The sequence below is a fragment of the Neolamprologus brichardi genome, chromosome 13, assembly GCF_056152115.1.
Source record: "Neolamprologus brichardi isolate AB-2024 chromosome 13, ASM5615211v1, whole genome shotgun sequence".
Classification (NCBI taxonomy): Eukaryota; Metazoa; Chordata; class Actinopteri; order Cichliformes; family Cichlidae; genus Neolamprologus; species Neolamprologus brichardi.
In genome coordinates this window covers 17,250,753-17,277,333 of record NC_142116.1, presented here as the reverse complement: position 1 = coordinate 17,277,333, position 26,581 = coordinate 17,250,753, and the positions used below count along the sequence as shown (strand labels likewise).

At 40.5% G+C, this 26,581-nt stretch overlaps 4 protein-coding genes across 5 annotated transcripts; 1 reads left to right on the top strand and 3 right to left on the bottom strand.

Annotated features, from left to right (window-relative positions):
• Positions 1–5,037: 5,037 nt before the first annotated feature.
• Positions 5,038–8,470, bottom strand: spef1 (sperm flagellar and cilia associated 1). Its single transcript, XM_006800702.2, has 7 exons — positions 8,288–8,470; positions 8,025–8,136; positions 7,395–7,542; positions 7,225–7,270; positions 6,173–6,251; positions 5,970–6,075; positions 5,038–5,595 (listed from the first exon to the last, which is right to left on the bottom strand). The coding sequence occupies exons 1-7, from the start codon at positions 8,394–8,396 to the stop codon at positions 5,482–5,484; spliced, it is 714 nt and encodes a 237-aa protein (XP_006800765.1). The 5' UTR covers positions 8,397–8,470; the 3' UTR covers positions 5,038–5,481.
• A 1,128-nt stretch (positions 8,471–9,598) lies between these two features.
• Positions 9,599–17,151, bottom strand: adam8a (ADAM metallopeptidase domain 8a). Its single transcript, XM_006800701.2, has 25 exons — positions 17,061–17,151; positions 16,847–16,965; positions 16,672–16,745; positions 16,496–16,574; positions 15,742–15,818; positions 15,188–15,416; positions 14,897–14,974; positions 14,707–14,775; positions 14,149–14,318; positions 13,980–14,061; positions 13,754–13,896; positions 13,475–13,652; positions 13,293–13,382; positions 12,944–13,139; positions 12,766–12,847; positions 12,497–12,677; positions 12,327–12,413; positions 12,157–12,241; positions 11,711–11,822; positions 11,399–11,597; positions 11,164–11,211; positions 11,030–11,086; positions 10,868–10,918; positions 10,680–10,760; positions 9,599–10,427 (listed from the first exon to the last, which is right to left on the bottom strand). The coding sequence occupies exons 1-25, from the start codon at positions 17,104–17,106 to the stop codon at positions 10,383–10,385; spliced, it is 2,658 nt and encodes an 885-aa protein (XP_006800764.2). The 5' UTR covers positions 17,107–17,151; the 3' UTR covers positions 9,599–10,382.
• A 3,184-nt stretch (positions 17,152–20,335) lies between these two features.
• On the top strand, positions 20,336–23,518 carry znf511 (zinc finger protein 511). 2 transcript variants are annotated; one of them, XM_006800700.3, is made up of 6 exons: positions 20,336–20,589; positions 20,678–20,751; positions 22,138–22,339; positions 22,435–22,559; positions 22,889–23,119; positions 23,319–23,518. In XM_006800700.3, the coding sequence occupies exons 1-6, from the start codon at positions 20,443–20,445 to the stop codon at positions 23,389–23,391; spliced, it is 852 nt and encodes a 283-aa protein (XP_006800763.2). In that variant the 5' UTR covers positions 20,336–20,442; the 3' UTR covers positions 23,392–23,518. The 2 variants fall into 2 exon arrangements, with proteins under 2 accessions (XP_006800763.2, XP_006800762.2); XM_006800699.3 differs by having other exon boundaries at positions 22,886–23,119.
• Positions 23,519–23,713: 195 nt separating this feature from the next.
• On the bottom strand, positions 23,714–26,364 carry msx3 (muscle segment homeobox 3). Its single transcript, XM_006800698.3, has 2 exons — positions 25,855–26,364; positions 23,714–25,480 (listed from the first exon to the last, which is right to left on the bottom strand). Exons 1-2 carry the CDS (start codon positions 26,213–26,215, stop codon positions 25,074–25,076), a joined length of 768 nt encoding a protein of 255 aa, XP_006800761.1. The 5' UTR covers positions 26,216–26,364; the 3' UTR covers positions 23,714–25,073.
• Positions 26,365–26,581: the final 217 nt, after the last annotated feature.

The window sequence follows — 26,581 nt, the reverse complement described above, 5'->3', positions numbered from 1 at the left end:
CACATAACCTCCAATCGGTTTTTGACAGCACGAGTTCTGCTCAAAAACAAGTTGGTCTGTTTAGAGATGAATGTTGCTTTGGCTTAAGAAAAGATACGGGTTGGTGCTAGTTTTAATGTGTGTGTACATTTTGATTCTGTTCTGCTTTGCGTTTTAGAAACATGGAAATACAATTGAGATAACGAGCCTTAAATAATATAGTGGTTTACCCCAGACTTAAAGGGTCAGTGATTCTTACAGGCTAAAAGGCTCCTCATAGACTTTGAAGATGTGCCGTCCTGTACGGCATCGTCGTTCTCGCTTTGAAAGACTCAACAGGCAGTGAACACTACGAGTGTTTCGAAGACGCCGCGCTGTTTCTGTGACCTCCATTTGGCAGTTTAACGCTGCACCTCGCAATTGCTTTGGTGGTGGGTTCAAATAAAAAATGCAAAAGAGGGGGATGAATCACTCACAAAAATAATTTTTGTCGATTTTTTTTTTTTTTGTACAATCTGTGAAATTTAAACATTGTTTCCTTGTTTTAAAAGGTTTATATGCAAAAATGTTTTCAAGTTTTGACAATGTTCTTATGTAAAAAAAATAAAACCTATTTTGATACCTCTCTTCTCTTTGCATTGATGTGTGGGCATTGTTGTGCATTCGAATGCCACAAGGAGGAGAACTTGTGCCATGGTAGATGAGTCACTTGGTTTGAATAGTAGCAGTGGCAGACTTGATCAAAAGAAAGAAGGAAAATATTTTATGAATAAATGGATGGATAAAGACCCCAGTGACCCATTGAATATGTGTCAGTTTGTATATTTCCAAAAGTTATGTATGTATAGAAGTAAAATCAATCATGAGCTTGTTCAAAGTTTAGAAACACCTTTATTTTATGTGCTAAGTTATAGAAGGAAACTCAAATTTCCCATACTATTTTGTGACACAGAACTACACATACACACTGAAATATATTTGCTTCTTAACTGCAGCACAAGTGCCTCAAATCTCACTGTTGTTGTATTTATGTCCTTCTGTTTCCAATGTTTTCAACAAGTGACATTATACATTATATCTACAGGTTTTCTATAGGTTTACAAATTGATAGATATACCAACCCACATTTGAGCCTGTGCATAATTGGCACGATTTATATCCCACCACATATTCTAATAAGAGGAATTTATATGATGTGCGACTGTATCTTAGCGTTTTATTTTATTCCAAAGGCTGGGTAGTTGTGGAAAAATGAGCACGACTCAGTGAACACACTGAATATATAAACACGATCCATCACACAGTCCTTGTTGTTCTAACCCACATAATGTGTTGTAAACACTCCAAAAACAGATCTGTCTGAGTGTGTGTCCGTTGAGTGTGTAAAATGGTCATCTGAAGAAAATCAAACCCGCTCATCCCTCAGCACAGCCGGTCAGCTGTTCACAAATGCTTTCCAGGAAGCATTCAAAGTGTGTGTCAGTCCATGTGACCAGTGCCTGAGTGACCAGATGAAGGATGGCTTCCTCTTGTGACCTCTCAGCCCTCATGGACCCTGGTATCCTCTCACAGCCAAACCAGTGGTTTCTGGGGGAGGGGTTTAGCTTTTGTTTGACCCAGATAAACTTTTTTCCCCCACTTTTGATAAGATTTTAAAGATATATGATCATATTGTGTGTTTTCGGGTTTAAATAAACTTCACTCCTCATTGATTACAAAGGAAATTTGTTGGGATTTTTTTGGTGTTTTGGCCTGTGCTTAGTGTAATGGGTGGTCTTATTACTTCTTGCCATTTGCGCAATTCCAGCCAGTTTGAAGTCCTAACTCTCTTAGGAAGTGAGGTTATGGTCAGGTTTTTTCCCTTTCCTGGCTGAACCAGCGCTTTTCCTTTTGTTGCTTTTCATCAGATCCTGGATGATCCATCTTGCCTTGACATCATCCTGGATGTGTCCCCAGATACAGAAAGGTGTGGTCCCTCATCTCTGAGTAAATCTAGTTCCCAAACAGCAGGGTGATTCTCAGTGTGATTCATCAGCGGCAGGCAGCTCCTTTATCAAAAGCAGCTCTGTTCTTCAGTTTTCCCTCACATTCTTATCCACTGTCTGTATTAAAAGGAGTATTAACTTTGCTATTTCCTACCACTTATCACTGTCTGAGTTTCTATGGAGACCCTGGTAATTTCTAAAGTCTGCTATACAATTAGGGTTCTTCTGTGGCTATGAATAGAGCTCTGTTTTGGGAAAATAAACCAAGAGATCATCAGGATTACTGTGTTTAAGACGCCAACATTGCTTGGTAAAACAGGTCTGCTTAATTTGTTTGCTTTTAAATTGTTCAAATAGTTGACTTTTGAGGGAAAAGGAAGGGAGAAATGGAAGCTAAGTTCTTTAGTTAACTCAGCAAACACTGTTTTTAATGTTTGCTGCTGCAGCCATCTTAACTCTTACAATCTTAAGTTTTTCAATCTGCTGTCAGGAGTTCCTGATAGCAGGTAGTAAGTACGGGGTACAAAGATGTGAACTTACATCACATAAATTTTCACCGAAACTCTTCTCTGAATGAAATTGTGTGAAATGCTAAAAACAAAACAGGGAATTATCAAGCAAAGCTGAGTTGATATGTCAAGTTATTATCTCAAATTTCAAGTTACTTCTGAGTAAGTTGAAATTTTAAGATGCTAACCCAAAAGTTTGACATGTTTAAAATAAATAAATAAAAATGAATCAGTGGCAGAAAGAAATCTCCACAGGGAGTAAATGTACAAGTACCAGCAAAATAGGAAAACTCAACAAGGAGTTAATGACCAGCCATAAAAAGTGCAAGCACAAGATTTCATGTAAAAAGGAATAAAGGCTTTAGCTTTCAAATATTTGACATATTGGAGCCTCTGTAAGTTCGGTCCATGATGAAAATCTCATGTGTCTCATCACAGCATCACAAAGGTACAAATGTACATGTCAGATTTTTTTTTTAAGATATTTTAAGCATTGTGATTGAAAGAAATGTAAAAAAAAAAAAAAAAAAAATCTAAATTTTGAATGATATTTTTTTAACAGCTGTCCTTTGTATTGGACTTGGGTCTTGCTTAACCACAGTGATGTAATGATGCTGTTTTCATCTTCCTGTGGATTTCTGGTAAAAAATTATTTTTGTCTCATGAAGATGAAATAGATGAGGGAAGCACATCTGAACACTAAAAACATTGTTTTAAGAAATAACTTCCCACAGTCAAGCTTTTGATTAGCTGTGCTGTAAATGTAGATGACGTCAGCCACTGCTCTTACAGTGATCGGGCATGTTATGAGATCAGGAAAGGTTTTTTACTTAGAACTGTGGAACGGGGGAAATCATCTGCTCATCTATATTTAAGAGAGGTCCTTATTAAAGACACCTGGTATGGTCTTCTGCTGCTGTAGCCCATCTGCTTCAAGATTATGATGTGCATTCAGACATGCTCTTCAACATACCTTGGTTGTAATGAGTGATTATTTGGGTTGCTGTTGCCTTCTTATCAGCTTAAAGAAGTCTGGCCATTCTCCTCTGACCTCTGGGATAAACAAGGCATTTTTGCCCAGAGAACTGCTGCTCACAAAATGTTTTCTCTTTTTCAGACCATTCTCTGTAAACCCTAGAGATGGTTGTTTGGGAAAATCCCAGTACATCAGCAATTTCTGAAATCCTCAGATCAGCCCATCTGGCACCAGCAACAATGTTACATTCAGATTCTCTTAAATCACCTTTTTTCACCATTCCGGTGCACAGTTTGAACTTCGGCTTGAGTTCCTGCCATGTGATTGGCTGATTAGACATTTATTTAACCAGCAGTTGAACAGAAGTACCTAATGACGTGAGTATATGTATTGGTTGTCAGGTAAACAGGGACATTTTCATATAGTGTAGTCCAGCAGCAGAACCACTTTAACTGAGTGTGATTGTGACTCATCACATATATTGTGTCACACTGAGTCAGATGTTTTCCATTGTTAGATGTAATTTACCAAAAATGCATCAATAATTCATTAATTTAAATACATGCATTTGTTAAGTGGCTCCACAGTGTAGTGGTTTATAAGCTAATGGATCCCAGGAGGAGAAACGTATTCCTTTAAGGTTGCATCAAGAAGTATCCAGTGTAAAAGTCTGTCAGTTCAAACATGCAGAGCTACCTGCTGTGGCGACCTCTTGTGAAAAAAGGAGTAACTAAAATCTAAATCTAAAATAAGTGTAACTGTAAACTCATTAGGTGTTTGTTTTTCTCAGTCATTAATTAAGTGATAATGATGATTAATGAGGTGGCATGATTGTAAGCACGACAGTCACATTAGCAGGCAGCTGGAGATGATCAGCTGCTCCTGGTACAGCTACAGGTCACATGCCTCTCACGCTAACAAAGCCCACATAAATGAGGGACATCTCTCTCTTATTTGGCACTAGAGAAAAACCTCGAGAAAGTGAAATGAACTTTATCCTCCTAGAACCTGGCGTCCACATATGTGGACATCACATTTTGGGCTATTTAGACCAAAGTACTCAATTTTGCTCTACAACTGCCTGATATCGACTTACAAGGACATTATACTGCTACTGATCTATCGAAATTTTAAACGAATATCCTCATATGTGGCTCTCATTTGTCTTAGAAACAAAAATTAGGTAAAAAAAAAATCTGGTAATTCTTTGTTTTTACATTCATTGGGCCCCAATATGCCCAAATATCAAAGAGAAATTAAAAATGCATGCCATGGAAGAGTTCGGGTCTTAGGAGGTTAAATCTGAAAAGCAGACGTTGGGCTGCGGTCTGCTGCTGCTGTGTCACGACTTCGTCAATGCTCCTGACTTTGATGTCGCAGTAATTCTAAAAAAAAAAAAAAAATTCTCGATAAAGTCTGGTTTTCACACTTACACCAAAGCAGGAAACTTACCGAAAATGAGTGAAGGAAGGAAGTGGCTGCCACCAAATGCAATACCATATATAGTTGTGTTTTGTTGGCTTTAACCCACGACTTGGCTTATTTGATACACTGCCCTCTTATTTAGTGAGACAATTGTGAATGGGGATTTGTGGCTTTATTTAGAAGCTGACAGTCAGAAATTATGGGCTGTTAAAAGAAGCCCAGAGATACCTTTCACAAAGAAGCAACTATTTACATTCAACAAGTCATGATTTCATATAAAAGGGTCATGAAGCATAAACACAGAAGATTCTAGATATAAGGCAGTGGATCATGTTATTAAAGAAAGAAAAAGAGACATTTCTGCATCTTGAAGTGTGTACATTTTATGTTCTGGGATAAAATCCCATTTTTTCTTTTTCAAAACAAGGATTTAAAAAGTTCACATCTGGAATCTCCCGTGTGCGTTTCAACAGATGTGACAGTTTTACCTGGTGGGATTAGATAAGATGATCATTTGCCTTAGCTAATATTTCTTTTTTACAAAATACAGGTTTACATATCAGAACTGCTACAGACATTTCTCTGTTTGTATAGTTTCACAGCTGCTTCAGTGTGTGTTGCCTCTTGCTTTGTACGTCTCCAGATGCTGTGTCAGATCTTGAATACGGACATCCTTCAAGTGAACCAGATGTTCCAGCTTGTTCACTTTCATCTGGAGGATCTGCAAACATACACGACCAAGAAAACCAAGAAAAGAAAAAGAAAAGAGGGATGAGGCTAAAGGAAGGATATTTCTTTGAAGGCTTCTGAAAACTTCATAGTGCGGTGAAAGGAGAAGTTGCACGTTTGTGTCATCCTTCTGCTTCTCCCTAAACATGCAGATGTGACCACAGATGGAAAAGAAAAATAAGGGTTATATCCGCTGAGCAGATTCTGACTCACTCGCCACTGCTGACACAGGATATTACACATGCCTAACACACACTCCTAAATATTTTTCTCCATCTCTCTCTCACACACACACACACACACAAACAGACACACACTTTAGCAGAGTGTTTTCTGCATTCATGCATGTCTGCATGCAGACTTTACCTCCACAGTCTCCATCAAAGACATAATTGCTTTTTCTTTTTCCTTCAGCATTTGTTGGAAAGCAGGATCCATGTCTGAGTAAAACTTTACTGCACGCTCCACTTTACTGTACCATAAAAAAAAGAATGCACAGGTTATTATTTTTGTTTTGAATGTTCTTGCGATTCATTGCATTATAATTAAAAGCAGTGTTTTGGTCATACCTGTTTTTCTGTCTGTTCTTTTCATCTTTTTTCAATTCCTCCAGCTGAGTTAGAAGTCTTATCTCAGTCTGCTGAATTTCTGAAGAAAAAAAGTGTCTTGTTTTACAAACTATGATGTGAACAAAACACAATGACTAAAAGAATCTATACAGCTGAGTAAAAGAGATAAGGCTTGGTGGCAGAAAGGGTGACGACCAATAGCAGAAAGAGGGTGAAACACTGAAGTAAGATTAGTAGATAAAGGAAAAAAATATCAGGCTTTAAGTCAACGGTGCTGAGCTCAGGTCAGCGATAAGAGGCATGTGGAAACTGATACGAGAACCTGAGTCATGTGTCTGATAGCGGGAGCGAGTGTAGACGGAAGAGGAAAGAGCAGAGGACGGAGGCACTGGCCAGCTTTGATAGGGACGGATGAGGTGTGGGAAACAAGTTCACCCCTTTAGGGTGGTGGAATTTTTTTCTAATCAGTTCTCCCCGATTCCTTCAAATGGACGTTTCTTTGTGTTTCTGATTGGTCACTGCTATCTCTGGGATAGATTACACTTAATTTGGGCCTAAGAAGATCTTGGAGACGCTTCATTTCAGTGACAAAAACAGCGATAAACAGTCACTAAACTGCTCCCTTAAACAAAAACCAAATAAAGAGGGGGGAAAAAAACACCTTGCTGAATGCTGAATATGCTGACTCGGTGTTTGGGAGTTGACTAGCAGATATAGCTGCATTAACAAAAAAAAGTCTAAAATAACACCAAACTCACTTCCTGTGCTAAATAAAGCACATCTTAGCTTTAGTTTTGTTTGGCTTCAGTTAAATAAAAAACAACTGTTTCAGCTGATATTCTGCACAAACTACACTATCATTATGACACATGCTGCAACACGCATAAGGCCAATATAAAGTCATTGCATTTATCTTAATTCAGCTGTTTTATTTCCATAATCTACTTAATGTTACTGACTTCATCACAGTTTGTAACTTCCAGCAACGCCTACATCACTATCGTGTGATGTGATGCAAAGCCAAATATGGCATCAAATGCAGAAGACTGTACCTTCCTGAGGTTTCTCCTGGTTCCTGGTGTCATAATACTCCATATCCTAAATTTATAAAACAAAATATATATCCACTGTAGTTAGATTAACATGGACAAGCATGCAGTAATTCATATTTTGCATTCAAATAGACAAAGAAATGACCTATACCGTGTGTGTCACTACACACCAGTATGTTGTTGGTGGTGTACTCCAGTTTCTTGTCTATCTTCTCCCTGAGGGTGCTCAGGACAGGCACTATTGCTCCTGTGGTGCTCTGTGCAATTTTCTTCAGTGTCTCCTCAGGCACATGGAAGTCCAGCTTGGAAAATACCTTCCTATCCTCAGATAAATAAAAACACATGTTTCTAATACCTAGAACTATGCACAGTAGTATCAGCAGACTCAGTGTGATTTAACTGATGAGACACAACATAGGAGCCAAAATGTTTTCAGCAAATTCCCATAAATCTGAAGCTGGCTTTGTGCCATATCAGTGGCGAGGGATGGAGTGAGTGGGTGTAAGTGGGATTTGTCCGCAGGACCAGATGTGGAGGCCCAGGAAAAATCTTATTTGGATGGGAAAAACATTAGGCAATGTCTGTCATTCCTATTAAGAGATATTAATTAGCCATCTAGCTCTTTAACTTTTTTGTAGCTTGTGTACAAGTTTTTGTGGCAGGCTGTTAAAATGTGATGTTTTTCAGCTGTGGAGAGTGTTTTTCTCTGGCTGGGCTGTAGTCATTCAGTCCACCAGATTCAGAAGAATCACACACACACACACACACACACACACACACATAAAACAGTGATGTCTTGCCTGTTGAGCAGGTTCCAGTTGCTGAGCTTCTGCTGTGTGGAGTTTGCAGAAACATAGTTGTGCAGATCAACAAGCTTGGGGAAGAAATATTTTACCACCTCAGCAGCCATCACTGAGGTTCAAAGAGAAACTTAGTCAGTTCACAAATAAATACAATGACCGTAGCTGGAGACGTGGAGCTATGCAGATCATATTACTCCTGCTGTTACTGCTTGATTGTTTGGTTAGCACCTCCCTGAGGACTGCTAGGCTAACTTTACTACCTGCGTCGCTGAAGTCTCTTGTGATGTGTCTTTTGGGCCGGGACAGCGGTATCTTATCTATCCACGCAAACAGGTCCTGTAGTTCCTCTTCGTTCAGTTCTCGTTCCATTATTTATAAAAATTAGTTGTTTCTGAACGATTAAAACTGTCTTGAGCTAGCCTATAGCTTCAGCCCACCTCAGGTTGTTTGAAGCGTTGCTAGGCGATCAGCTGTTAAAGGGCCAGTGCAACCCCAAATCAAAAATATAGATTTGTTTCTCTTTTGGCCCATCTTTGAGGGATTTGGGGTTTTAGGGAGTTGCAAAGTCTTTCAGTTCTAATGTTGTGTTGTTATCGGCCTTCTCTTGAATACATGCAGTCAACTTGTGTTGCTCTGGCGCTCAAAGCATCTAAAATTAAGCACGACATCTTGCAGACATCATGACCCCCAAATCTACCCTTGAGGAGAGGCTCCTGGTAGTAATGGTAACCCCTTCATCTGGAGCAAACTCACCCTGTATGCTTTAGCAGTCTCTCTCCTTTTCCATATCCATACTTCTCTCTCTCATCATTCTGGAACAAGTTCGTCTTGGTTTTGTGTTTCCATTGTTTTCTGTGGCTCTTTTAGTTGGTTTGTGGGAAACTCTAATCTGGCCTTTATATTCTTGAGTGTAACCAGTGGTTTGCACCTCGTTGTAAACTCTCTGTATTTCAATTGAAGAAGGCATCTCTTTATTGCAGACCTTGACAATGATACACCTCCTCAAGAGTGTTTGCCATCTTTTGAAGTCAAGTTCTTGGAGGTTTTCTTTTCATGACCATGGAATAATTATGTCGCCATGCACCTTAATTCTCTTCTGTGGTATTTCAGCCCTGTTGGTGTGGCTGAGTTGATGAGTGCATTCACGCTTTTCATGTATCAAATTTGACTTTTTTCATTTTTTTCATTTTTTTAATCTCCCTGATAGGTTTGTTTTGGCTTTTAAGCTGAAGGCAATCAATGTCTCTTTAGACTCTGAAAATGGGGAACTGTATAAAAATTACTATAACTGAAAGAGTTAATGCAATGGTTTCTTAAAAATCCCTTTGAATTAAAGCTAAAAGTCTGGACTCCATTCACATGTTGAATTAAGTTTTGCAGGGAAAAACTACAAAATCAATCTAATTTTTTCCAACAAATTATAGACCTAATTGAGTTTTGTTCTAACATTACGCTGCAGATAGGACAGAGCAAAAAAATCAACAGAGAGTCACAGATGTTAATGTGAATACCTTCTGGATCATCTGGATATAAAGACAGAGAAAGTGACAGAAACACTGAGTGTGATGGTTTATTGCAAGCCAATAAATTAGAACATTCAGAACTGAAATATTTAAAGTCAAATCGAGGGTGAATCCTCATCATTGGTATTATGAGTGAAGGGACTTTGTGATCTTGTCTGCTGCATAGAATAATCAATATCCTTTGACATTTATCAGGTCAGCACGCAAAATAAAACAGATATATGTACTGGTTCGGTCACGCAGTCAAGCATAGACAGGTCAGTACAAAGAGTTTTTAAAAAATTACAAGAAAAGACCTTCTTCAATTAAAAAAAATCTACCTGTAAAGTGCTCATGCCACATTTTAAAATCCCTTAACAACCATATTTCAGAGAAATGCAGTACCAATAAAATGTGAGGGAAAAGGGAAAAGGAACAGTTACAGCATTGATAGTGCAGTTACCTTATAAAATCTTCACATATCCCAGGATTTAGGCAAAAAACAAACAAACCCAAAAACCAAATGTTTCCCTTTAAAAAGACTAAAATAAACTAAACAATCGTCATGGCAGCAGTGCCATTTGTCATTCATAAAGCACAGAATATGAGTCTGCTGATCATTACTTCAGGTTTTCATTAACATACTGAAGGTGTACATAAGCAGTGGTAATCCTCAAGGAGACCACAAAAGCTGTGTCGCTTAACAATGCCGATTCTTCAGCGGATCCTGTTTCTACTTTAAAACAGACGAGCGTCTCCAGACAGGATCTTCTTGGTCCTTCTAGGTGAGACAAAAACAATGTCCTCTGTCAGAGGATTTCAGTGTTTACACCTCAATGAATTAGTCCCACTGTCATCTGGGCCTGCTGGGAGGCATCAGGGCAGCCCTCCCGCCGAGCTAGGGGAGCAGATAAATAGTATTAGCACACATACTTGGGATGAGACATTTTCATTCTCCAAACTTGGTCTTGGTGTGTTTATTTCCCCATGTTAGTGCCTCACCAACTCAGTGGTGGTCAGGAGAAGTTTATATGCTTACTGATTCACTGACTGCTTATTCATTACACTGCTATGCTAGGACAGAGCCAAAAACCACAGACATCTTCATAAACGTGATAGCCTCTGAGAATGTCTGAGTCTGAATACATACCAGCTGAGTGTGAGGCAATGAAGACAGGACTGCGGAGGGCTTTGGCTTCACTGGAGGCATTGGGGGCTTTGGTTTCATGATCTGAGAGACAAAACAGTTCATGTTTCAAAGAAGCAGCAAACGCAAGCACTGTTAAATGTGTATACGCAAATAATGAGTTCAGTTAAGCGGTTTTGAACGTTATTTACCAGCTTTGTTGTGAGTGGTGGCAGAGGTCTCGATGGAGGCAGTGGCTTACTCTGAAAAAAAGAGAAAAAAAGTATATATATAAGACCAGAATAATGATACTAAAATAACAATTTTTAAAAATAATTACTGCCCCAAAAGACAATGAAGACATGCAGTTTTACCTCAGTAAAGATTGGCTTTCTTGAAACAGCTGGAGCCTGCGTGAATGGCTTTATAGCCTAAATAAAAACATTTATTTACTAGTTGAAACATATAAATAACATTTAAATGAAGCTGGAACCGGAGGTCAGATTACCTGCTGAAACACTGATGGCTGGGGTATGGCTGCTGCTTTCTTGGGCGGCTGTAAAGGGAGAAAATAGAAATGAGTGGAGTCTAAAAGCCTTATTCCTCTCTGGTTTTTGCAGTTTGACTAAAATATAAGTCTGTTTATGATTTGAATTTTGTCCAATAACACAGGCCAAAATCTACTGCCTCAGCACATTACGGCACTCTGGTGGCAAATCTGCTACATCACAGAGGGTGCTCACCTCTGGAGCTGCTCGGCTGGGCTTTAGTGCTCCAGTCTGTGGTCTGGTAGGAGCAGAGAAGAGCGGTTTACATGCTTGAGTAGCTGACGACTCCAAAAATTTAGGCTGGCTGATTTGTGCTGATCCAAGAGGAGGCCTGCGTCGTTCGCTGCTCGACCGAAACAACGGGTTGAACTGTCCCGCGGAAGATGGGAGGTATCTGCAAGGAAATATGCACGATTGCTTAAAAGAAACTCTGACAAGCTTATAAAGTTTTATTTACTTATTGTGGTGATCCAAAAGCTAAAAGAGAGGAGGAGCTCCTTTCTGTACCTCTTCGCAGGCTGGCTCTTTCTGACGTACCACATCAAACTCCCGACAACCACGAGCAAAAGCAAAAGTAAGCCTGCCACCAGTGACACTATGAACTTAACCAGGCCTGACTCTGTACACACACACAATAACACAACAGATTAGGCCAATGAGATTTTTTTGCCCAAGGATGAGCAAATAACAACATACGTCACCCCCCTCAGGAAGCAAAATCCTCTGTAACATAATTAGGGCGTATGTACACACTAATAAGGAAATGCCATTGCATCAGTGTCTGCTTGTATTCATCAGAACAGAGCACGATTGTTTTAAGGCCCATGAGAAATTCAATCCAAGTATTGCAGCTCAGTGGAAAACAGAGCATAAGGGTCATGTGTAAATCATGGTTATTAAAAGGGCAGGGAGAAGCGGGCTATCAGTGGGTGTATGTCAGGATAGTAGAGTACCTTGAGGCAGCTCGGACTGCTGCACATCACAGAAAGGTGGAGCCCAGCCAGGATCGCAGTGACACTTGCTCTCATGATTGCAGACCTGTAAGAGATCCCACTCATAGTACGCATGTTGTGTTGCCATAAATCCACAGTGCTTTAGAGTGCCGAGAATCTAAAGTTCTCACCCCATGGTTGTTGCATTTGGCAGAGCAGTCATTTCTTCCATACATTTTTATGTTTTTTATCTCTTGACACTGTTGATTGTAGCATACCTATAGGACACACAAAGACTTTGCAGGAATCTGCAGCGCATGGATGTTTTCTTCATGTTAGCTACAAAGAGCAGCTTTCTCACCATGTTTTTGCCGCACTTAGTGCCAGTAGGTACCATGTCCAAATCTTCGGGGTAGTTATCTTCAGGGTTCATAGTTGCCACATTGCACATGTCTCCATTTCCTACTTTGTAAAGGGACTTCCTGGATGTCACAGGAAACTCCCATCCGCCGGAACAAAAAAGTTGACCACAGGACTGATCTCTGTAACCGAAAACCACAAGGGATGGTTTCAAGAACAAACAGTACCACGCAGTGAATATGTGCCATTGTAGAGCTTTGGATTGCATACCGGCCTGGGCATCTGTGGTTAAAGTGTGTCTTTCTGCAGTTTCCATGCAGATAGAAACAAGCGTCTGAAGCGACTTCAGCATCTGAAAACAATCACAGCAAAAAATACAGCTTGATGAGTCTTGATTATTAAGAATAAAGCACATCTGAAGCAAACTGTGATTCACTAGTTTCTCAACCTGGTCCCCAAAGCCTCTTGCAGTGATCCCGGCGTGAAGGACACTGTCCATTGTAGCAGTACCCTGTTCCATGGTTACACAGCAGGCCATTCTGGGTGTAGGCGTCAGTCGGACAGACAGCAGAGAAGCCGGTGCAATATTCTGCCAGGTCGCAGTCTCCTGCTTTCGGTCGGCAGACGCTGCCTGTCGGCTTCAGCTACGGAGCGGAGAGGAACACAGATGGTGATGTACCGACTACTAAAATACACGCACTCACACATAACCAGCCAGACGGCACAGTCAGACTGTGTCGTGTTATATAGTAACATAATTAGTATCAGTGTGACTTCACACAGTGAGTAGTACTTACTTGGCAGTTGTGGCAGCACTCTCCCTCTCCACACTGGGCTCCTGCATTCAGTTTGCAGGTGGTGGCATTGCAGCAGGGATTCTTGCATTCCTGGCAGGCATACAGAGGCATGCACATCTCAGTCATCTTTGTGTGTTTCAGCAGGAGTTTGGGTATACAAAACAAATGTGATATGCACAAACCTCCACCGTGCCGCAGTCGCACTCCTCTCCAGGCTCTAAGAAGGCATTTCCACACATGGGGCCCCCATAAACTCGATCGGTGGAAGGAGTATCGAGCAGACATGCCGGGTTGATCTCCTCCAAGAACTTGCTGAGCTGCTGCCGACTGCAGCTGCTGAACAGCTCCGGATACTTTAAGCTAGAGGAGGTGGATGAAAACAAGACCATATCAGATGTTTTTCCTTCGAAGGTCTGCACATAGGAGGGTGTTCATTTGCACAGGTGCAAAGCTGAGCTTACCCAACGCTCTCTGACATGATGCAGCCTTTTTTTGACACAGAAGTGCCACAGACACAGTCTTCAGTGTCGTGGGACAAGCCCAGGTTGTGACCCATCTCATGCGCAATGGTGGAAGCCACTCCAATTGCATTAGTGTTATGGTCCTGTGCGACATTTAATTCACAAACATTTAATTTCCACATCTTTCCACTTTTAATTAAAGAAATCCACATTGAAACATGACTACCTCATTGACAGCTCCAGAGTTAGATGTGCACATAGCATTGGTGTTTGCTAAGCCTACAGTGGAGCCATCAAAATCCACAGCTCTGAAAGGTGATGAGGCAAAATGTTCACAAATTATCTCATCATTTTTTAGATAGGTTTGGTAAGCAGTAGAAAGACGAACATCTTACGTTATGAACTGCGCATTGTCATGTTTGGTCCTCGGCAGAAGGTGCTGCTGACGCCACTCAAGGAAACGACGGAGGGTGACCTCAGGGTCAGTGCTGACCTGTATTTGATCTCTGTATGACCAGATATCCAGGCCGACGAGCATCACACGAACGCCCACAGGGCGATAGAGCTGAAACAGAGCAGCGCGGTGAGCCAAATCAGTTAAAATCAGCATTTGCAAAACCACAAAAGGCTTCAAGCAGCAGATTTTATAATTGTGCAAAAGGAAACCAATGTTGGGTCTAGTGCTGCAAGATGATGCATACACACTGGGAGTATGCAAAGAGAATTGTGGGATATGTGTGAAAATCTTCAGTTAAGGTGTGAAGATTCACAGTTAAAGTTAGATTTTTCACAGTGAGAAAAAAAAAACTTCTCCTTCCTTTTACTGGTCAGATTCCAGTCAGTAAAGAACAAAGTATCAGGACACATTTCTTGCATGAAATCCAAAGTGAAACCAAAGCTTGAAGACGTGTGGGACACGAAAACACAGAAACAGTGCAGAGACACAAACGTACTTTGTCCACGTGGTTTGCTATTTCAAGCGCTCTGGCCTCTATTGTCTTCTTACTGCCAAACTTCTTATACTGAAAGAAACCATTATTTGACTTAGTATCACATTTAACAACATGTCACGAACAAAAGAAGATCTTACACCTCAAAAAGTGTCTTACTCGAGACTAGGCAAAAGAAAAAGTGAGCTCAAACCTCTCTATGGTCAACCACAACAACAAGCTCCACCGTCCTGGGTCTCTTCGTTCGCTCTGCTTTCTGAGCTCTGCTTTTCTGAGAAACACAAGAGAGACATGATATTAACAATGTTGAGCATTTGTGTATGTGTACCTACTTTCATACATCTTCATAAATGTCATGACGATAGAGAATTACTTATATTTTTGTATCACAATGCAAAGTCCTGTTTTTTTTGTTTTTTGCATAAATCTATGAAATGTGAGACAGCACCATAAATCTGGATGTGTCCATCTTGTGTGTCTTTACCAGACTGGCGAGCCGGAACAGTCCAGACGGACGAGCTACATGATCATAGAAAGTGGTCGTGTTTCCATGGGAACAGAGGCTCCTCTTCCTCCTCAGGTGTTTGTAGTTGTAAACAGCATGAAGACCCTCATCGCTGTGAGTGTCGGCACTCTGGCTGTCATCCTGCTGTCCTGCCTCGGTACCGAGAGGCTCAATGAGGTACGTCTGGTCCCGGAGGCGCACAAACCCCCTACAGAGGGGACAAAGGCAAACTTTTCAACATGTCTGGTTCTCAAACGTCAACTTTCCCCTTTCATGACGGCAACAGAAGAGTTAATGAGAGAAGTCTGCATGCAAAGAGCACGAGTTACTGTGCATGCAGTCTTGATGATCTTTGGGAGGGATGCTGATCTTCCCTTTAGTTTGGGCGTGCTGGCCATGAGTCAGAGACAAAGTCTTACCGTAACATAGCATCATGGTTTTTATGAAATTTGGGCACCCCTTCAGGGAAAGAAACCTTTTTGTAATTAGAGGTAAAAGATGAAAGAAAAAAAATTATAGCCTGCATTACTCACTTTATTCCTGAGCAGAGTCCAATGCTGGCAGAGGAGTCCTCCACTCCCACGATGTGTCCGTGGTAGTAGCAGTGAACCTGAACAGACAGCCATGATTTGTACCAGAATTAATAATGACATTTGGGATTTTTTAATCTCCCAGATATCTCAGTGTGGTCTGGATGCTAATCTTAACCTTATATGTCATTCCCACTTCCTTCTGTTTCTTCCTGCTGTGTGTGTGTTTGTGGTCATAATCGGGAACCTAAGAAACTTTTTTTTTAATGCAATTTGATATTTTGAAACGTGCAAGAAATAATTACACGTACTGCACAAAATGCCCCTGATATGATATTTGTAGCAGATAATTACAATTTACTGCAAAATGTCTACTTTAGAAATATGTTAACAGTAAGCGTGGATACAAATAAGTGAGCACAAAAGACCTGTTGTCTGTATTCAGGTCAGAGCTATGATTTTAATATAGTCAACAGATTTATATTGGCATTTTGCAAAAGGAAGAAAAAAAATATCCGGTAATGGATGATAAATGTACAAACACCTCTGAAAGCAGTCGGTGGCACAGGATATCCTGCTTTCATATGATTCAAGCCTGTGCAGTCAAATACTTATATGGTAATCTATACCAGTAAAAAGGATCTGAGAGAGAATGATTATGGAGTATTATGCTAAGCATCTTGTGCACTTTCACAAAAACAAAATAGACACATTTTCCCGATGGTGTAAACAAATAAAATAATGTAAAGATACATACACTTAGATCTGGAGTGGTTGAGACTTGGTCTCCCTGATCAGAGTAATGTGTCACAGAGAAGGTTTTACCCACTAGATTCCTGAAAAAAGAAAGTGCACAAATTGAGGAACCTCAAAGGTTTAAAAAAGCCTTAGAAAGTAGCTCAAAATCAAACAAGTCATTTAAAGTTTTCTCACTTGTTCTTTTCCAAATGCAGAGTGTGGTTTTGGCCTGTGATCCATATAGAGTACTGCAGTGCATCAGGGTATTTCTGTTCACACACACACAAGAAGCAGAAGGGATTTAAATTCATTCTTCAGATCACTTTTTTCTTAATGAACTGCTTCAACAGCACAGTAGAGCGAGTGTTACCTTGTGTGTAGCAGCAGCATCATCATCATTAAAAACAGATGAGTCCTTCAGCCTCTGAGGTATCACTGTTTGGTACTTTATGACATGAGGTAGAGTCTCTACACTGGCTGTAATTATCCCTGCAAGTGTTAAATGATTTATTAGATAAATAGAAAGAAAGAAAGAAAGAAAGAAAGAACGAAAGAACGAAAGAACGAAAGAACTCTTTACATACCCCACGAGGAGAAGAAAATCCATATAAAACATCCAGAACTTGACATGTTGCTCTATCAGACACACTCTGTCATTGTGTGGTTGGCTCTCTGAGGGAAATACAGAGCTAACCCTCAGCTCTCCGCCTCTCTCTCTCTCTCTCTCTCTCTCTCTTCCTCTCTGCCTCGTAATATCCTGTAGCATCTAAATCAGAGCAACCACGAGTCACCACAAGAGATTGTCAAAAAAGACAAAAAGAAATTGTTAAAAAAAATTGTCTCCAAATATGTTTTTGAACTCTGTAGTCTGTGATTTATATGAGGGGCTGAACGAGCAGAGTGAAGAAACAGACACGAATAACAGAGGCACTTTAAAAAACCACGCCTGGAAAGTCTGTGAAAGTTATTTCTGCAGTTAACTGAAAAATAACGCTTTGCCACCAACGTTTCACCCATCCTAACCACTCTCACAAACTGTTGAGTATCAAAGCTCACTGCTACAGACCGGTAAGAGTTATCTGTCTTTAGCCATCAGGGCACGTTGTTGTATTTGCAGCCATCTAGTGGTAATGTGCTTGAAGCATAGGCTTGAGGTTTAGGGATGTTGATTGGTGACCTGTGTTTTAATGTTTTTAGGTCACAACAAAACGTATTTAGTGAGCAAAGAGGCTTTACTTTACAGACACCACGGTGGAGACCCAGCAGCTGATGGCAAAGAATGTAGGAGCATTTTCAAGAACAATGAGCTGGCAACTGACTGGATGCCTTGTGAAGGGAAAACTATGTAGGTCTCACTACTGAAGAGAGACTGCCCTACAATCCAGTGCCCACTGGTATCAGACCAGGGCCCGCACTGTATGCAGTTCTCTGCATTAGCAGCCTGAGACCTGCCTTTGACTTTTTTATAAGAAAGAAGCTCTTTTAGCTGCTGTGCACCTATAGAAATCTGCATGGGAGGAGAATTGGAGGGATATACATGAAGTGTAGATGAGAGCCTACCCCAGAATAAAGCTACATGCAGCATGTGGGATGACAAGACTCCAAGTTCCAAGGAGTTAAAAAGAAAAAGGGGTTCACACTCCAACCAACAGAGGAGCTCCAAGGACACGCTGACAACATCTTTACTTCGTTCACCTGTAACATGGTGGACTAATGTTGCTTGTATTAATTCATCTCCTTGTTTGTTGTGGGAAGTTGTGGTTTTGCGTGCCACATTTACTGTGAGCCAATGGCTGTGATGGGGTTGGATTAATTGAAGGCAGGTGTATTTGATTGCACTGATATGCTAGTCTACTTATAGCCCACACTACAAACACTGCTATGATGTTTTGTCTCTCTGTGCAGGTATGTCATATGATCAGATCTATGATGACTTGATTCAAATATGTTTAGGATAGATAGTTTGCTGCTCTGTGAATTGTATATTGAAGATGTAGTTATATTGTGTCTCTCTGTCCAGACCAGGGCTTACTATATGCCGCAGCCTAAAGGCAGAATTGGGTTGCTGAGACTGGAGTGATTACTGGCCATCTACTTTCAGGGTGGTGGGTCTTGGGAGACAGCTGCTGGTTGATATCTGAAGTGCAACTGAACTGAGGCATCGCTGGCTCTGGCCCTGGAATGTGGGTTTTATCCCTTTTCCAAGTGGGACACTGGACTGTTTTATCTATTTTTTTTTGACCATTGTACTAATAAATTATCTTTTTGAATTTTATTGGTTGTTGTCTTTTGCCCATGGCTGAGACAGCTGGTCAGACCTAGAATCTGTGTGTGTGTTACACACCTTGGCAGAGAAACTCCTAAGATGAAATCTGGCTCTGGTTGGCACATTTAGGGGAAACAACCCAGACCTACCTCACCCAGCTCCTCCAGTTGCAACAGAGGAAGATTTTGTTGTCTGTCTTTGCCATGGTAGTTTTGGTGAAGGCATGCCCAAGTGAGGCTGGAATGTGCACAACACACAGGTAACCAACAGTCAGTAATGGGGAGAAGAGGAAGCCTGAACTACAAGAAGCACAAATACGGTGTGGATAACCTAGACAGGATGTTGGCACCTCGAGTTGAAGGAAAACTAGCAGATGGCTGTTGGGTCTTTTCTACGATCTCCTGGATGTTGTGGAATACAATGCCTTTGTTTGGTGGAAACCACTTTACAGGAGTGGGAGTCCTCTAACACCTACAAATGAAAAGTGATCCTGGAAGAGCTGGGCCACATGCTGGTGACCTCAACAATTGCAAGACAGCCTTGTCCCCAGTACTCGATAGCTGCCATTCATCCCAAGATACAGTAGTCTGAACCAGAGTGTGACCCATACCCCACCAACAAAATGAGAAGACTGAGCAAGAAGTGCACCTGCAGGATTAGAACATCCACTTGCTCCACCTCATGCAAGAAAGTGTGCCTACAAAGACCACTCTCCTGTGGTTAGCACATCCTGCTGCTAATGAGGATGCACACAAACTCAAATACAAATTTTTGTCATTTTAGTGGTCATTTGGTCATTAAATGGCCATTTCTGGCCCCCAAGATGCCAGGTGGTTGTTTATTTTTGGTCATTCATTACAAGAACTGATCATGCAAAATTAGGTTTCATGCATTATATGGTTAAAAAATTTAGAACTTTATTTCCTTTTTCTCTGACATGTTACTGGGCAAATATAACCAAACTAGGATTTAAAGGGTAAAAAAATCTGAATTTGAATAAAATGTTGGTTTTCGTGACGAGGACTGATACTAGTTTGAAAAATCAAGTGGAAATTGTTTTAATATATATTTATTTTATGGCATTTTGTGAAGGTAAACAGAAGGTGGCCACTTTTATCCACGAATATGCTGTTGGGGGTTTTCTGTCACTGCACAAAAAAGTTATGACGCATATATAATCATTGATACTGTTAATTATTGAAATACATTTAACTGCAATCATGGTTAGAAAATGCTTTTATGCTTTTCTCTTTGTAAATCATTAGAATTATGTGATCTAAATGGTATTTAAAAAGGGTTAAAATTCTGAATTTGAGTGAAATTTGGGGTTTTATGATTAGGGCTGATGCTAATTTAAAATCAAATACAATTATTTCTGATGTTTTCTGAACTGAATATTTCTTGAACTACACCAAAAACTTAATGTTCTATAAGATGAGAGCGGTAGGGTTTGAAATAACCTTCCTTTGGAATAAAGCATTGATATTTATTATTATTTATTTATTTTAGTTATTAGGTTTGAGGGAAGAAAGTGTTTCCCACAGCTGTATTAGGTCAAAGCAGGGCGACTATCAGGTGACGTCATAACCCCGCGCCAAAATACAACCGAAAAAGTAACGTCGTAGCGACCATTGGACTTGATAACGTCATAATAGTCAACGAGTGTTTTTGTGTCCGGCCAATGAAAACGTGTAGAAGCGATGCTGCAGCCAGAAGCGCTCCAGCTTCGGACGGAGGGACGCGATGAGCAGCAGGAGCGGAGGCTTAGTGAGTCCGAGGAAGGAAACAACCCGTTCAGCTTCACGCCGCAGATCCTCCGCCTGCATAAGGACCACGAGCTGTTTGAGGTAACCAAGCAACAAGAAACCGAGCAGAAAAGCAGGCAGCTGCTCGTTCTGCTAACGGCTGTAACGTGCGGATGAATGCTGTTTGCAGGACGGGGACATTCACAGACACATGTACCTGCAAGACCTCTACATGTCGGAGGCAGAAGACAAGCCAGCACTCAGGTGATCTATCTATCTATGTATCTATGTATCTATCTATGTATCTATCTATCTATCTATCTATCAGCATGGGTCACTTTTAAACAGCACATAATTTACATTTGCCAATGCATGGGTTAACACACTCATCCTTTAAAACATCTCCTACCTCCTTTCAAATTACATTTTCATGTTGTTGTTAGGGTGAGCAGGTATCACTCTTTATGTGTGACTGCACAGACTTTGACACCTGGCCCTCCTCCCCCATGCTTTTGATTGGATCTTCTAAAGGCTGGCTTTTATTCAATGGTTGTGAAGAAATCAGTAAAGGCTGTCATCATGGCTCTCCTGCAGGTGAACATGCTAGGATCTCATGCTGGATCGCTCTCTCATCCCCTAAGCTTGCACCACAAAGTCAGATTTGTAATGGGATATGATGAGAAGTACAAGTAAAAACAAATGCAACTACGATCAAGACTAGGAAAGTTTTTGTCCGTTATTTGCGAGTCTCTGTAAAAATCTGTTGCTCAGAGAGAAATCTGCCATAGATTGACGAAACACTAAGTGAAATAAGAGATAAAGGTTAATGAAACAAAAAGGAAAATACAAGAGCCAGAAGACTTGCATAACTGACTTTCAACATCCTTTTACATATTTATTTCATCCTAAATTCCTGTGAGCATGACTCATCTATGGAAAGTCCTTTCTAGTGCTGAAAAAAAAACTACTTTTAAATAAAGATTTGGGGTTATTATCTCACAATTTTGAGTCACCAACTCAAAAGTCTGAGAAAAGAATTCAAAATTTGACTTCACAATTTGAAATTTTGAGACAATAACCTGACATTTTGACTTATGGATCACCAAAAATGTTTGTTTTTTTCAGTGGCAGAAACAGGCTTCCATATTAACCTGCCCCACATACTATTTGTCCTTTGGTGTCTTAATGTCCATCCAGGTAAGGAAATCCCATGAAGTTGATTCCGTTCATGTGGATGTTATAATCACTATATTTGCAAATGACAAAAAAAATAACACATTAATCCCACATTTCATTTTTGGGATCTTGTCACCTTAGTTGTTCCTGTGGAGGCAGTTATAATATTTAATGTCAATCATTCCCAAATCATTTTAGATATAATGTAGACTAAGCTGATTACTTGTAAATAAAATAAGTACTCATGTTTAGAAATAAAACGAGTCAAATAAGATGATTGCAACAGTAGTAGATTATGCACTTGGACATATTTAATTGAGAAGTGCTAAAAAATATTCAGTAAAATGACAAATTTGCCCCAGAAGGGATCATTATTTAGCAACAGTGTTGGATTTTTCTACTTGACTGATGACTTGTAATTTCAGTGTTGGTCAGACTGTTGATAACCTTCCTCCTCCTCTTGTCTTGTGTCAGCGTGTCCGAGTTTGCCTGTCACATCTCAGGCTGCAGTGCGGTCTTCAGTGCGCTGGAGGAGTACGAGCACCACTACAACGCCCTGCACAGGCACGTGTGCTGCTCATGCCGCCGCTCCCTGCCGAGCGCCCGGCTCTTGGACATTCACATTCAGGAGTGGCATGACTCTCTCTTTACTATCCTTGCCCAGAAACAGGACATGGTAAGTCGGTGTCAAATAGAGCTCTGCTGTTAGGAGATTTTTTTTTTTTTTTTTTTTTTTTTGAAGCACAATGACATTTTCTTCACATTTTTCAGTACCAGTGTTTGGTGGAAGGCTGTGGACAGACGTTCAGGACTAGTAAACACAGGAAGGACCATTTAATAAGAATTCACAAGTATCCTCCAGACTTCAGATTTGATAAAACCAAAAAGGAACGAGGGTAAGGCTGTGTTTTGTCCACTAGATGGTAGCAAAATGTCAAATTATGACTTTTAGTCAATCTCCTTATTGCCTTATCTACTCTTTATATTCTTACATTACACTCTACATTATTGTCTCTTTTATTATTTATTTAGTGACATGATAAGATCAGACACATTATAGCATAAGATTTTTTTGCTTCTTTATTGATGCTGATGTGTAAAATTTGTATTTTTGTAGTATTTTTCTGACTCTGTGAAAGGCGCAGTTTAAAATAGCATCACTTTCATATGTTTGCCGTAAATAGCCATATGTGTATTTTAAATATTGTATCTTTGTTAATAGAAGACGAGAGACAAAAAGAAAGGAGCAGAAAGACGCAGCCATGGAGGTGGTGGATGATGTGTGTGAGTCTGAGGGTGTCTGTGAGGTTATGTGTAACTCTCCGTCCGACGAACCCGAGGGAGGGGAATCCATGGAGACACACGAGTGTGAGGAAAAAGCCTCTACCGAGGACGTTCTTGCTGCAGCTCAGGACACTGAGGGCACAGCGCCACGAAAGCCTCAGTATTCCTACAGGTTAGCCTTCAAATCTGTATGTGGTAAAACTAAATCAGCCATTTTTAAGAAGTTTGCAATTTAAAAAAAAATCCAGAATATTATATAAGTTAAATATATGTAAAGTACTGATTACAGCACATGTGTACAACAGTTTTTTAGCATTTAAAACTAAGCAATCTGAGGCCCAGATTTGAGCAGCTGTGCTCTTTTCTCTCAGGATCCCCAACACCGTGTGTTTTGGTCACGGTTCTGTCCGAGGCTTTGGAGGACGGCGAGGAAGGAGGAAGTGAAGCATCAAAGTCAAGGCTGCTATTTTCTGGCCTTTCAGATTTACAGCTTTATAACCTTTGTACAGAATACCTTCACAGTCATAGATGTTTTTAACCTGAAATAAAAAACAGTTTTATTTTGCAAAAATTGCAAGTTTCCTTTTTTTTTTTATTGTTGTGTTTTTTGTTGGTTTGTGGTAAATGAACTGCATTCATGTGGTGCTGTTCTGGTGTTGCTGATCCCTCAGAGCAGTGCTGCATTTACACAACAAGCAGCACTTACCCATTCACAATTTGACTGAACATTTTTTGCTAGGAGAAACAAAAGAGAATGTCAGGGGTTTTCATAATAAACTTTAATAATTGTACAAAACATCTTCCACTTGTGAAATATAAAATACACTGTACCTTAATAGCTCATGTAAGTTGGTCTGCCGCGTTCAACACTTGGAGTGTTTGCAAAACTACACGAGGAGTTATCTACATTTAGTAATGAAGCTGATCTCGAGAGCTCTTCAGACACCTGTGCAAAAACATTCTCCTTTTGAGGTAACGGCTCGAGTAAAGCAGGTTTATTCTGTTTATGAAATGAGCACAGTTGTTAATGAGCTGGAAACTTGCTTAAATCTTATTGTTACAGTAAATTAACCTTTAAAGATCTTCTGGTTCTCACTCCAGTTAATGTAAAGCACTGAAGAACTAAGGCACAAAAGATGTAATGTGTAGAAACGACATTCTTTAAATATGTATGTTTTCATTTTGTTGAAGAGGAAAGGCCTTTAAAGTCTTTTTAGAGTTTTACAGCATCAGGGGCTCACCTCAGGAAGTGATTAAAGGATAACTTTAATTTTCTATATTTCCATTTTAAGTTCAGAGACCCTATTAAAACACCAAATCCACAGATTCTCAACCATCACTTTCGCATCTTTGCAACATTAAAGTGTCAAAGTGATTCCCGTTATTTGTGAAGCTGTTTCTAAATGAGCGGTTATGCCCATTTAAAAAAACCGAATTAATTTACCATACGTTTCTTTTTGGATAACATTCGAGCTCTGTGGCATACATGAATAAGATAAATCAGAAATTACTATCAGAAAAATATAGAAAGTCAGCAAAACTGTCATTTAAATATTTTTGCTATAAATTAAAACACTCCTTGAAGAGGTGGGACATTTCAAAGCATTTAAAATAGAAATAATGAACAAGCCGTTGTCTTTCAGTGCGTCATTACAAGTTTTTGCTTTCAGCTCAAAGCAACAGGCTCTGAAAAAAATCGTCTTTTGTGGTCTTCTCTTACTACAGTAAAATTACTGGAACTGAAGCATACCTGAGCTGGGACAGAAAACCTCGCTGTTCAGGTGAAGTTTGAAAACTGAATCTGAAAATGAGCTCAGCCAAAGCCACTGCAAAATTAATTTACCATAGAGTAAACTTAACATAAGTGTTTACTGAAAATAAAAAAAAAGGCAATCAACTGTTTTGTTTTTGTTCCTGGAAATAATGAACAGCTTTAAAATGAAGCGAGACTGTTATGTTAACATATCCCTGCTGTGGGTTATTATATTATTCTTTCTCCATTAGCTCTTTAACGAAAAACATTTCATTCAATATGAGATTTCAGACAGAGTATTTCATAAGAATATTTTTTGCTGGATAAAGCTAAGGCAGTTTCCCCAACGAAGCAGCTTAAAAGTTAGTATGAGTTAGGACAAGTAGTACATCCCATATGGTCCACTGAATAGTCCTGGTACGGGTAAGGCAGGCCGAGGTCCGTTCAGGGCCCCGTATAGCGCCGGGGCGCCTATTGGTGCGCTCAAGGGGAAAGGAAAAGCGAAGGCCGGGAGTAACGGCTTCGTGGCCAGCTTTAGTTTCTCCAGCTCGGCCTCCTGCAGTCTCTTGGCCTTGGCCCTGCGGTTCTGAAACCAGATCTTGACCTGGGTCTCTGTGAGGCCGAGGGAGCTGGAGAATTCCGCCCTCTCCGCGATGGAGAGGTACTGTTTCTGTCGGAACTTCCTCTCCAGAGAAAGAAGCTGAGAGGTTGTAAAGGGAGTTCTGGGTTTCCTGTTGTTCTTGTGTTTCCGTAGGTTGCACGGGCTGGGGCTGGGAAGTCCTGGAAATACAATTAAGAAGTTATCTACACTGCTAGAACTTCGGCGATTTAATAGCATAACTAGTGATTGTTTGAAGTTTAATTTTTGATTGCGCATAGACTATAATCTGAAAGATCAAAGAAACATAAAAGCTTTTTAATATCCTAACTATTCTACAGTCAGTGCACCTTTGTCGTTATTTACTCTTTGGAGGAAAGTTCAAGCTCCCTCTCACTGTTGGCTCTTAATAGTTTTATTACAGACAATTATAATATTTTATACAATCGTTTAGCAGTCATTTTGTTTACGCTTCTTTGATTATGTCTATACAAGTTGTTGACGTTTTTGTTTTAAATATCGTACAAAATGTCGCAATAGCGCATTCTACACTCACTTGGAGGGGATGCGCAAGGCGCCTGCAACCAGGAGCTCGTCTCCTTGTCGCTGAGGTCCACCGCCTCCGGTTTAGACCGATAAAATCCTCTCTGTGACGCACAATCTGCGTCCTCTATCCGGACGCAACCCGAGCTAGGCTCTGCGTCTTGGAGGCTTCTGCACGGCGTCCTGTCTGATATGAGTGATTCCACACTGAAAGGCAGATCTGAACTTTTGGTTTTACACCTTCTAACAGGTGACAGGTCCAGCTCATCAGTTCCGATTCCATCAGCGGCTCTATCCTCCGGCGAAGTCTCCCCGGGAGCAGCCACAGGCGGTGATCCTTGCGCAGGATTCATTACGCACGACTGCGGTGCCATACAACTAATTTTCCTGCCGCTCTCTCCGACACTGTTTATGTTTTCGTGGCTTCTCTTGAGGAGATAAGTGCTAGTGCAGATGTTCCTCCGATGACGCTACAGCTGTGTGTTTTTCAGGCTTTTACGCACAGACTTGTCTCTCCGTTAGCTCAGTGCCACAAGTTCCCCTTCCATCTTGCCGCCTGCCTATCAGTCTTTAGATGTTTCCACGTGACCGGGCTAAAGCGGTTTCTGATAGGCCGAATTTGTAAAGACAGTGTTGCGGTCCATTTTATACGCTGTGGTTTCTGACAGATATAAACCTCTCGTCAGTGGCACAGCTCGAGTTATTCTATGTAAGGTAGGACAGATGTACAGTTCCTACCT

Bases quoted from the DNA above. Each gene is read 5' to 3' on its own strand.
- spef1 (XM_006800702.2), bottom strand. From the start codon at position 8,396: ATGGAACGAGAACTGAACGAAGAGGAACTACAGGACCTGTTTGCGTGG. The intron at 7,543-8,024 runs GCAAGACATCAC...ATCTGAGGATAG, and splicing joins AACTGGAACCTGCTCAACAG to GAAGGTATTTTCCAAGCTGG. The intron at 6,252-7,224 runs GTACAGTCTTCT...TTTTTTCTTCAG, and splicing joins CCAGGAGAAACCTCAGGAAG to AAATTCAGCAGACTGAGATA.
- adam8a (XM_006800701.2), bottom strand. From the start codon at position 17,106: ATGTCAAGTTCTGGATGTTTTATATGGATTTTCTTCTCCTCGTGGG. The intron at 16,966-17,060 runs GTATGTAAAGAG...TAACACTTGCAG, and splicing joins GATTTTCTTCTCCTCGTGGG to GGATAATTACAGCCAGTGTA. The intron at 15,819-16,495 runs GTATGTATCTTT...CTGTCTGTTCAG, and splicing joins CAACCACTCCAGATCTAAGT to GTTCACTGCTACTACCACGG.
- znf511 (XM_006800699.3), top strand. From the start codon at position 20,443: ATGCTGCAGCCAGAAGCGCTCCAGCTTCGGACGGAGGGACGCGATGAG. The intron at 20,590-20,677 runs GTAACCAAGCAA...TGCTGTTTGCAG, and splicing joins AGGACCACGAGCTGTTTGAG to GACGGGGACATTCACAGACA. The intron at 23,120-23,318 runs GTTAGCCTTCAA...CTTTTCTCTCAG, and splicing joins AAGCCTCAGTATTCCTACAG to GATCCCCAACACCGTGTGTT.
- msx3 (XM_006800698.3), bottom strand. From the start codon at position 26,215: ATGGCACCGCAGTCGTGCGTAATGAATCCTGCGCAAGGATCACCGCCT. The intron at 25,481-25,854 runs GTGAGTGTAGAA...TTGTATTTCCAG, and splicing joins GCCTTGCGCATCCCCTCCAA to GACTTCCCAGCCCCAGCCCG.